This window comes from Canis lupus, chromosome 18, assembly GCF_048164855.1.
Source record: "Canis lupus baileyi chromosome 18, mCanLup2.hap1, whole genome shotgun sequence".
Lineage (NCBI taxonomy): Eukaryota > Metazoa > Chordata > Mammalia > Carnivora > Canidae > Canis > Canis lupus.
The window spans coordinates 53,858,009-53,870,268 of record NC_132855.1 but is presented as its reverse complement, the minus strand read 5'-3'; the positions used below and the strand labels follow the sequence as shown (position 1 = coordinate 53,870,268).

The following is a 12,260-nucleotide window of genomic DNA, read 5'->3' as shown; positions in this document are numbered from 1 at the left end:
TAATGGAACCAACCCATAACATTAGAACAATATTGAATACAATTTACTCTTTAGATGATTGAGTACTCATCTTAGGATTACATATAGAATTATATTTGTCAGTCTGGATCATCAATATAAACATTATTCATCTCCACAGCATTCAGTGCAGATAAGATGACTAATAGAGTTGTCTAGTTAACCCAAGTCCATCTCTGTTACAATGCACCTTTATAATTCTGGAATTCAACACTTCAAGGAAGTCATGAATTACCTATATGGTCTGGATTCTAGAATTGGTATCCAATTAAATTTCCTCATCCTTTATGGTTATCAATCAACCATATATGAGTTCTGCTTCCTTGACTATGAAATAGGAATTATATATGTACTCTGGAGGACCAGGATTAAATGAGATACTCCTATAAAAACTTAGTAGTGTGTCTCCCAAAACATAGTAGCTATATGAGAAAAATAAGAGAAAGAAAAAAGAGTTGTTGACAACTTCATCTAAAGTTCAACAAACTTGTACTTTAAAAAAAATCAAATTTAGGGGCATCTGGGTGGCTCAATCAGCTAATCATCTGCCTTTGGCTCATGGTCCTGGGATTGAGCCCTGCATTCGGCTCCCTGCTCAGTGGGGACCCTGCTTCTCCTCTGCCCCTATCCTCATGCTCACGCTCTCTCTCTCTAAAATAAGTACATAAAATTTAAAAAAAAAAAAAGAAAAATTCAAGTTTAAATATAAAAATATTTTTGTGTTTCTATTTATAAAAGTAATTCATGCTTATTAGACAAAGAAAGTGAAAAGCACTCATAATGCCATCATGTACAGATAATCACTGTTAATATTTTGGTTTTACAGTAAGTTCTACATACACACAACACACAGAGACAAGTTTTGTGTGCACGTTCTAAACAAATGAAATTGATTAACTCAATTATGTATTCCCTGGGGGAAAAAAATCTAGCCCTCTCCTAAACAAACAAAAAATTAGCACTAAACAAAGTATTAAACAAAGCAAATTAGAGAACATATGTACTGTTATTTTACAAGCAGTTAAAAACTACTGGAACTCTCTATCCCACTGCAATAGAGAAAACGTCAGCATTTTTGGTGTCTAATATTTCCCTGAATAGTAAATTTCTAGTCTAGTTTGGGAGCTGCTGTTTTTTCATATAAATTCTAAACATCACTACTCTAACTTATTCAAGTACTTTGTTCCCAGATTTTTCTATTATAAACAATGCCATGAACATACATCTTTGCTCACCTGGAAGGCATGACATTACATATGTTAAATTTTGTTTTTTTTTTTTTTCATATGTTAAATTTTGATATGACTGTCACCCAGCTTTCTGGAAAGATAATACCACTGCGCATTTCTACTGACACTGTGTTAAAATGCTTGTATTCCCATTCCCTCTCCTACCTAGGTTTAGTTTGAAATAATACCCTGTTTTCACGATCATTAATCGTGAAAGGTTTTGGTATCAATTAGAAAAAAAAAAAAGGTAACTGGCTCACATTAATTAAAAAAAAAAAAAAAAAAAAAAAAAAGATCCAGAGGGCAAAATCCAGGATCCAAATACGCAGAAATTACCATCCAGTTAGGAGCTGGGGTTTTCAACACCCTGCTCTCACTCCTCCTCACCATCTGTTTGTTTTATTTGTTACATATTACTTTTTAGTCATGATCTGTGATGAGAAGGGAAAGGATGGAATGTAGTATGATAAAGAATGTGCATGCTCCCAACAAAGTACTTCTTTCTGAGTCTGATCCCTGATTTCAGTACTAACTTCCCTGGGATCATTAGACAAAGCTCTCCCAAGTGTGTATTTCACAAGAATAGAAAGCAAAAGTTTCAAATGTGACAAAGGAAAAAAAATGCCCATCACGGTAGAGGGCATAATGCCTCTCATAGTATTCTTAACCAGAAGTTTAGTTAACTTTTTATCTACCTTATATCTGAGGTATAAATTCTTTACATCAATCAGGTAAAAAAAATCATCTTATGTTTTAATTAGTCAGAATGGTCCTAAGGACAGAATAATAGGTATGAAGTGACAGGAAAAAAGTTTAGATAATGCTTTCCTTTTGAACCATTATTTAGATATTCTTCAAATGTCCAGAGAAAGATCTATGAATCCAATAAGCAAAAGATCACAATTTAGCTTTATAAAATATTATATGGCTTTAGACTAAGCTGCAAGCTCAGATTCAGCAGGAAAAAAAGTGTTACCCCCTGAGTAGCAGCATCAGTGTCTGCAGTCAATGAACATCCACTTGGAAGACTTACAATCCAAGTACCTACCATGCTGGATTCATTTTACTGTGAATCTTAGGTCATTTACTGAACAGATACTATTATTTAAAATTCAAAGGTTATTTAGGTGACAGGAGCTGTAGTAGACAGCAGTAAAGAATGGAAACTAAATTCCTGCTCTCAAATTCTAGCTGGAGAGATAGATCACAGACAAGTATAAATGTTCATGAATAAGATAATTTCAGATAGCAAACAGTGTTACCAAGACAGTAGGATAGGGGGACGCATTCGGCAGTGACTTGGTAGCAAGGAGAAGCTCCATTAGATGGGATAATCAGGAAAGGCTGGTCTTAGGAGGTAATGTCTGAGCCAGACTTTGAATAAGATAAGGTTAAGCATGTAACAATCTGGGAGAACAAAACAGTAAAAGCAAAAGAATGGGCTTGGAGTGTGATAAAAAGAGGGCCAGTGTGGCCAGAGCACAGTGACAGAGGGCGAGTTTAAAGAATGAAGCTAGGGCAGTCTGGGTGGCTCAGCAGTTTAGCACTGCCTTCAGCCCAGGGCGTGATCCTGGGGACCGGGGATCTAGTCCCATGTTGGGCTCCCTGCATGGAGCCTGCTTCTCCCTCTGCCTGTGTCTCTGTTCTCTCTGTGTCTCTCATGAATAAATAAACAAAATCTTAAAAAAAAAAAAAAAAAGAAGGAAGGAATAATCAACTGTGCTAAATGCTGCTGGAAGACTGAATAAGATCAGGAAAGAAAACTCACAACTGAATTTACCAAGAGAGGAGTACATTAATAAAGAAATAGGGCAGGAAAATTTGTTATAAAAAAGGCATTTGATCTTGATCAAGCTGTTACTTTCAAAGCTATTTAAAATGGACCACCTCAGCAAAACTCCTCAGGAATGCTGATTTCTCAGGCTAAGTACATCTTGACTTCCTTGTCAAAACAAGAGGAGAAGCAATGACTCAGGGGGATGTCCTTCTGAGTGTTCTGTTCTTACTCCCCAGAGAGGGGAACCTTCCTTGACGCTAGTGTGGTGGTATTCGGAATTTACATAGAGGAGCAACTCAGCCCAAAAGACTACATTTACTTGCCCTGCTTGATGGTGATTCATCAAAATCCTAACAGCCACCTGTCCAAACCAATTCCAGACTATAAGTTTCTTTATCTAACCCAATGGCCCAAGTGAAAGGAAAGAACTGCAAACCAAGGAGGAGACCACATCCACACTCTCGGGTGGGAGCATTCTTCTGACACTACATTCTCTTCCCCAAGGCTGCTACCACCTCACTGTCAGACTCAAGCTTGGCTCTCTCTCCACGGGCATCACTGAGCACAAAACTAAGAAGTGTGACCTGAGGCCCGCCCACACCCGGGCCACTTGTCTTTCTGTCTCCTCCTCACTTTCCACCCCTTACCTGGGTCATTTTGTCCACAGAGACTGGAATTCCGTCGATGGTGAGAGGTGGCAGCTCTGAGTTAACCTCCTGTGGCGCGGGGGCGTGTTCTGCCAGGGCAGACTCCAGGTCTTCCAGGATCATGCTCTTGTACTTACGCACCTGCAGGGAATTAAGGGCAGGAGTAAACAAGATGCCCAGCAACCAGGGAGGGTTGGTGCCAAGCAACCGGAGAGTGGGTGGGGCTGGCTCCCTCAACCATAGCAGAGCCCTAGGAACAAACACTTCTACAACTAGCAGGTAAAAACACCCGCTGGCCCCAAAGACATCATACTATACAGAATTAAGTGAAAAGATGATGAAATTGCAGGTAATAACAGTAGAAAGGAGCCAGTGGGAAAGGTTTTACAGAAATACTGCTTCTTAAAGTCACATTTTCTCATTCAACACCAGCCCTATTACCTGTTCCATGTCTAATAGGAATGGTGTTCTTTATTCTGTTTCTCAGGCCATTTGATAAAACCTAGCTGTGGTAGTTCATCACTAAAATCATTTTCCAGGTCACCAAGGATTATGTCTCTAAAACTCTAAGCAACCTATCTGAAACTGCCACTACTTTCCTGCAAGGCCAGACTACCCAACAGGTGATTCAAGTGATTGAGAGGCTCAGCTGAAAGGCTTCAGAGGGGAAAACAAGTGGTGTATACTGGAGCTACCTGTCAAAGGTGTCACTAGCAGCAAGGCCCAGGGTCAGAGAGAGCCCCGCAGGTCAAGCCCTCCCTCCTTTCTGGTACTCCCTGGTGAGTGGTAAACTTCAAACCCATGATGTCTCTGTAGCTCTGGCATGCACAGGTCTAAACCAGATACCATTATTCTGACTCCTTCCCTTCCACTACCAGTGAAAGATCTCTCCAAAGACAGAGAACTTAGCAGCAGCACATTTGTACATGCACACATTATTCCATGATGAGTAGAAAGGGTAGGCAGACACAGGATCCTACAATCACCAATAATGCATCCATTCCCTCACAAGAATACACAGGGGGGTAAGGACACATTGAGAGATGACAAAAAAGCCATGGAATTATGGAAATATAACAAGATGGGACAGGAAATTATAACATGCTTTCAGGGCTCAAGCCATTATCTTAGAAATAAAGGGGAAAGAAAAGAGGTTTCCCAGAAATTATGACAATATTCAAGTCCTAGGTTTTCTTTTTTTTATTTTTATTATTTTTATTTTTTATTTTTTTGGTTTTCTTTTTTTTTTTTAAAGATTTTATTTATTTATTCATGAAAGACACGGGGGGTGGGGCAGGGGCAGAGGCAGAGCCAGAGGGAGAAGCAGGCTCCATGTAGGGAGCCTGATGTGGGACTCGATCCCAGGACTCCGGGATCACGACCTGAGCTGAAGGCAGACGCTCAACCAGTGAGCCACCCCAGCGTCCCAGTCCTAGGTTTTCTACTCCAGGATGGACTCTCAATCAGGCAAACTTCCTTAAAAGTATCTCATTATGAGGATTAAAAAAAAGAAAGATTCCCATACTCCACCTCAAGCATATGAAAAAGTAAAAATTATTGTTGGTTATGAAGTACAACGTTTGCAGTTACAGAACCTTCCAAATAGGTTAACAAAGGGGATGAAAGAAAAATAGTACAAATACGTATAGTCATTATCATCTTAGAGACTCAGTTTTAGCCTGGTTTCTAACAACAACAAGTAAGTTTTAAAAATCATTGCCAATATATTTACTGTAACATAAGCAGCTAGTGTTGCCATGCCAACTTTAAGGATTTGTATTTTCTACTTTCTAGTTTCTGTATCCTATGTAGAGTTTTTTGTTACCATCCCAGAGAAAAATCAAATCTTATAAGCCTAAATTCTGGTCTTTGAACTTTAATATACCAGGTTGAATCATTGTATTAGTATGCAAGCCATAGTAAGAGTGAATAATAATAGTATAAAAATAAATTTCACGGGCAGCCCGGGTGGCTGAGCGGTTTAGCGCCGCCTTCAGCTCAGGGCATGATCCTGAAGACCCCGGGATCGAGTCCCACATCAGGCTCCCTGCATGGAGCCTGCTTCTCCCTCTGCCTGTGTCTCTGCCTCTCTCTCTGTCTGTTTCTCATGAATAAATAAATAAAATCTTTTAAAAATAAATAAATAAATAAATTTCACTGTGCTGGAAATACTTGGCAAAGACAGGAAGTCATTAGATTATTATTATTACATTATTAGCTGGTTTCAAACAATTTTAGCCATTTTTATGGATCAGTAAAATTCTAGGAATTCATCTCCAGGCACTTTGCTAAACTTATCAGATCTATATAATTCCTTAAAATATCTTGAGTTTCAAAAAAAACAAATTGCTGGTAGAGCATTCCTCTGAGTAATTTACAACAAAATAACTTCAGCTGTGACCACAGTGTTTTTAAGGTCATTCGGTAAAGTTTCCCAGAGTGATCAAGCTAGCGCTTCAATTCTATCTGACTTCTCAATTCTGAGGTACATATTCTTTTGCATTTATCAGTGCTTTGAAATCAGGATACATCTTAAAATTGCTGTGGATGAGGCAACTTGGGGCACAGCTGTCACAGGCTGCACACCTGTGAACATGGCTTTTCTCCCTAGGATCATGACTGCAATCCCTTGTCTTTTCGATCAACAAACCATTTGAGAAAGGAATGTGAGTCTTGGTTGCAGTTAGATCATCTCCCCAGGGATCTTTCTAGTAAGATCAAGAAGCACCAGCATCAAACTTGTTGCATCTTAGAAAAAAGTCTAGAGACTATAGCAGAGCACTTCCTAAAGACATGCAGCACCACCCATGCTCTTGATGGCACAGAGGACAATATTACATGAAATGTCACAGATGATGATGACTTTGCAATAAGAAGTCATTCAGAAGCACTGGATTGTGAAAGTGAGAAGTTTTAGGAATACCAATTTATTTCACTTTCATTTTCCTTTTTAAGGTACTATATAAAATGCAATACTATTAAAATCTATGTCTAAATAAGCTTAAAAGAGTTCTCTCAATAAGTGTAAAATAAAAATTTTAAGTGATCAGCACTGTGCCAGACTTTGTCAGTGGTTTTTCTTTCTTCATGGTACATATATGATGGTGCAGCTTATAACTGATCATGTCATAGACACAATAATGTAGAGGTTTGTTTTTCCAACTTCTATCTTCTATTCCAAAAACCACAGCTTAAGCCTTTGTTACTTCATACAACCAACTGGTTTTACAAAATTAAAACCACTTAAAAACAAAATCAGCTGGTCTGCCTACCAAGCTCTCTTCCCGCAATTCATCCTGTATATCACTCCCATTTATAAAATATCTGAGCCCTGGGTGCCTGACGGCTCAGTAGAGCCTGCAACTCTTTGATTTCAGGGTTGTGAGTTTGAGCCCAGAGATTACTTTAAAAAAAAAATTTTTTTTTTTAAATATCTGAGCCCCTTTGGAGCTGCATGAAAATAAATAAATCAATTAATTAACTTCTGAAATAATGGCTTATGATAGTTAAATATGATTTATTAAGCACTTACTATGTGTCAATCACTGCATATATTATCTCAGTTAATCCTCACATAATTCTATAAGGAAAATACTAGTATACCCATTGTGCAGCTAAGAAAAACAAGGCTTAATAAACTTAAGTGACTTACCCAAATCATATAGCTAGTACATAGTAGTAATATGGCTGCATATCAAACTAATTTTTATCTAGCTCCAAAGCCTGTATGTTCAGCCACTTTGCTATCATTTGTCTTTTTCTCAAAATCACTTCTCCAGTTCCCCACATCTCATAGGATGAAGTCTAAACTTCTAAGCCCAGCATTTCAACCTTTCTAATCACTCCCCACTTTTCCAATACTCCACCGGGGCCACCAGATACAGTCATGCTTGCCCAGCCCTGTAGACTATGAGAATGGCACTCTCTGAGCTGGCCAGTTTCCTCACTAACTTTTTCATCTAGCAAGTTCTTTTCTACCTCTGGGTCTTTAATTCTGTTTCCTATAAAAAAATCTTTCAAGGCCCAACTCAATTTCCACTCCCTGTAAGAAAAATTCCTAGGTGTTCTTGCCATAATTCTTTGACCCTTTTAAATTCCTACAAAATCAAATGATCACTTATATTGTTAAATATACCATATACAACTAATGTATGACATCACTATCATTACCTATGTTATGAAATATTTCACATATTCGGATATGTGCAGATGACATATAACAAACATTCTCCTAGTTGCCAGAGGTGGAGAGTGTTTAGGGTGTTTCAAAGAGCCATTAGAGTTCTGAGCATGGAATGTGCTTGCTGAGGATTTAGGAATTGGCTGCTCCAACCGTAACATCAATGGGTCTTTAGTCAGGTTGCAAAAACAATCCCAGACAAGATACCATAATTCTTTTGTATACCTGAAGACTTTCTGGAGAAAAGATGAGTCTTCAGGAAGGTCCTATGAAAGATTACAATTTTTTTCTTACCTATGTACTTCTCTGAGATTAAAAATATGTTGTCATCTGGGGTATAAAATAAAAAGATGCCCCAGTGCAGAGCTGTTCTCAGACCCATGATCCTGAAGCATGCTTGGCATGGAGCCAGACCACAGGCTGTGGCCCATGAAGTTATGTTGGCTTTCACCCTGTTCTCTCTCTAGCCCCAATGTCAGCCTCTTTTCTCCCCTGCCTCAGTCCAGATCTCTAATTTTCTCCTCCCTCCCTGGATTTCTAGTTTTGGACCCTGAAACCTCAAAGGACGGATTCTTTATCTTATACTTTATATCTAAGAGTGTTATTTGCTGAATATGTAAGTAAATGAAAACTTTTTACTTCACTATTCAAAAAATTTTTAATTCCAATATAGTTAACATAGTGTTACATTAGTTTCAGGTGTACAATAAAGTGATTCAACAATTCTATACATTACTCAGTACTCATCATGATAAATGTTTTCTTTAATCTCCATCACCTATATCACCTGTCCCCCCACCCACCTCCCCTTTGGTGACCACCAGTTTGTTCTCTATAGTTAAGAGTCTGTTTTTTGGTTTGTCACTTTTTTTCTTTTTTCATTTGTTTAAGTTCCACATATGAGGAAATCAAATGGTATTTTTTACTTTACTATTTTTTAAATATGCTTCCCCATTTCCTGTAACTTGCAGGCATTTTTAAAAACCTATATAAAAAAGTGAATGAGTTAGAACAAGAAATCACAACCAACTCTCCCACTCATCTGCTGGGAAAATGGAATTAAAGACCGAAGGATGATTTTAGAGAAGCTGGTGACAACGCCAGGGCTACCTTTTGCCTCTGTGCCTGTGACTAATTTCTGTACCTGTAGAACTGGTTAGTCATATCCAGTGTATCCCCATCTAAATGTTACAGATTAGACTCCAAGGAAAGAGCTCCACCTCCAGGAATTCCTGAAGTTCTTCTGGAAAAGGATGGAAATTCTTTCTCTATTCCTCAACAAAATATTTTTGGGCCTATTCCTACCGACCCTATAAAAGTATGGGATATAGCAGTAAGCCAAGAGAATGCTCTCAGGGCACAGCAACTTGAAAAACCTACCATTTGCCAATGTTCTTCATGCCAGCTCTCTATAAACATATATAGGGGGATGATAATCAACTTTAATTAATTTCTACTGTTCCCCAGTGAGGTAGGTATTATCCTTATTTTACACATGAGGACACTGAACCACATGTAGGAAAAATCAATGTGGGTAACTACTCAAAAACTCAAAGCTTAAAAACAGTTTCCACAAATATGGAGGCAAAATTGAATGAGCTTGTCTGAATGTTAATAATGCTGCCTTTTAGGTGGGAGCCACACCTTCACTAAAAAGGATATTCCAAAGGGCCAAAACACACAATAGAGTTGTTCTGGAGGTCTTTTAACTTATTTTTTGTTTGTTTGTTTGTTTGTTTTAAAAAGCTGAGGCTTAAGAAGACAACGGTTTTAAACTGCAGAGAACATTAGATCTGAGAGTCTAGATCCCAAGCAACTTAAAAAACCTTGAGTTTCTGACTAAGGGAATCTCATTCTACATCAAAGTCAAAGGCCCTTTCCAAGAGATCAGCTTAGTTTTAAGTTACTTCACTACCTCACGTTACAAATATAGACATGGCATAAGTGATCTCTGAACCCAGTAGTTCCTCCAGCCAGCCAGCCATCAAACAAACATTTATTCATCTCCTATATGTTAGCCACTGCGCTAAGGGTGGGCCAGGGACAAAATAGAAAGCAAATTTATCCATCAGTGTCCATTATTATGCATATTCCAATCTAGTGGAGAAGATGAACAAAAAATAATCATAAAAATAAATATATAATTACAAACTGGAACAAGCACCATAAAGAATGGCACAAACTAACTTCACAGTTCTTTACTTTTCAAGGTCTCAACTGAGATCCAATGTAGGATCAGAACTTAGAAACCGAATCTTTATTGCTGAGTGCTGCCAAATGTTTGAAGATGCTTTATTCATTCAACAAATATTACTAAGCAACTACTCGTGGCAGGGGCAATGTATGGTTCCCGGAGCATAATGGAGAACAAAGCAAACTCAGTCCCTCCCATCCTGGTGCTCACAGTCTAGCTGGGGATAGACGTTAGTCAAATAATCATACAAATGAACATACATTTATAGTAAGTACACACAGGATTGTTGAGAACTGGAAGGTAGTTCTATTTGTTCCCTTTTATAAAAGGAGGCAAAGACTTAGAAAATGAGATTAAACTTAAAACCCCATATTTAATACCCTGGACAAATCTATGAAAGATGTAATACTCCATCACCTTGAACCCAAATTTCGACAATGGCTCTATCTTTCAGAAGTTGGGAAATGTTGAGCAAATTGCTCAGCCTCTTTGAGCTAGCATTCTCTTGCAAAATGAAAATAATCATACACGCACATCTCAGGATTACTGCCAGATTTACTGAGAATATGTATAAAGTTTTAGGGCACCTGGGTGCCAGTTGATTAAGTGTCTGCCTTTGGCTCATGTCATGATCCTGGGGTTCTGGGATTGAGCTCTATATTCTGAGCAGGGAGCCTGCTTCTCCCTTTCTCCTGCTTGTGCTCTTGCTTGCTCTCTTGCTCTCTCAAATAAATAAATAAAATCTTTTTTAAAAAACCTACAAAGTTTTATAAATCTGCCATATTATACAAATGTTAGTTATAACAATCCTCTGTATTCAACAATTCCATAAACATGTATAAAATGCAGACTGACTTTTAAAGCAGGACCAAACTCTATGGTTCTATAATTTTGTTCACCTAGTACATCATCTCGATCTGAAAATATTAATAGAAAGACCAATGTCATCATTATACAATGGCAGTGTAGCAGTCCTACCTCTGGATGAGTCATCAATTTAACTAACCCCTTATCTCTGAACATTTAGGTTATTTTCAATTAAAAAAAAAATGCTATAAAGAGTACAGTGACTGATATACTTGTACATCTATCTTCACTCATTTAACCAATTATTTCCTTAGGATAAAATTTCAAAAGGAAGCTGGGTTAAAAAGTGTACATTTGGGGCACATTTTATACTAGTTGCCAATCTCCCCTCTAGAAAATTACACCAATTTAAACTGCCTGGTTGACATACCAACACTGCAAATTGTATATCTTTACCATGTTTACCAACCTAAGCAATGTAAAATGGCTGTTTTAATTTCCATTTCTTTGAAAATTTTGACATCTGTTCTTCCTCCTTCTGTTTATGTCCTTTTCTCTTTTGTCTTTGGGCGTCTGAAAATATGATTTTAAATGAAAAAACTTAAATATACAGAAAGATGTAAAGAACAGTAAAATAAAGGCTTCTACTCTCACCACTCTGATTCAATAATTGTCAACATTTTGGCATAATTACTTTATTTGCTATCTGTACACACACGCAATATTTTTGGGGGCTAACCACTTAAGGTACATTTTATTTTATTATTATTTTTTAAAGATTTTATTTATTTATTTTGAGAGCAAGAGCATGCAAGAGCAGGGGAGCGGTGGGTGCAGAGGGAGAGGAGACGCAGACTCCCAACTGAGCAAGGAGCCTGACGTAGGGCTTGATCCTAGGACCCTGAGACTATGACATGAGCCAAAGACAGACACTTAACTGATTGAGCCATCCAGGCACCCCCACTTAAAGTATATTTTAGACACTGCAACACTTCTAAATACTTCAGCATGCATCTTGGAAAAATAAGGGCATTCTTACACATAACTACAGTATAATGATCACATCCTACAAAAATATCAGAATTCTTTAATATCATCTAATATCTAATCCATATTCAAACATATCTTTGGGTCTTTATTATTCATCTGTTCACATTTTTTATTGATTTTTGAGAGCTCGTTATATATTTAGAATATTAATCATTAGTTTGCTACTTACTGTGTGATCTTGAACAAAATACTTAAGCTCTCAACCCTCAAATTTCTACATCTGTGAAGCACAAATAATAAGACATATATATCATAGGGTTATTGCAATGATTACTTAAAATCATAAATATAAAATGTTTAGCAGAAAACAGACATATTAAAAATACTCAATAAATCATAATTGCTGTTATTAACTTGA

General features: G+C 37.6%; 1 protein-coding gene across 10 annotated transcripts in view; it reads right to left on the bottom strand.

Annotated features, from left to right (window-relative positions):
* Nucleotides 1-12,260, bottom strand: part of NRF1 (nuclear respiratory factor 1) — a 135,886-nt gene that overhangs the window by 58,987 nt on the left and 64,639 nt on the right. For all 10 annotated transcript variants that reach the window (XM_072784540.1, XM_072784549.1, XM_072784547.1 and 7 more), the window contains one exon: nucleotides 3,672-3,812. In XM_072784540.1, the coding sequence (XP_072640641.1) occupies nucleotides 3,672-3,812 (141 nt within the window). The remainder of the gene's footprint in view (nucleotides 1-3,671; nucleotides 3,813-12,260) is intronic.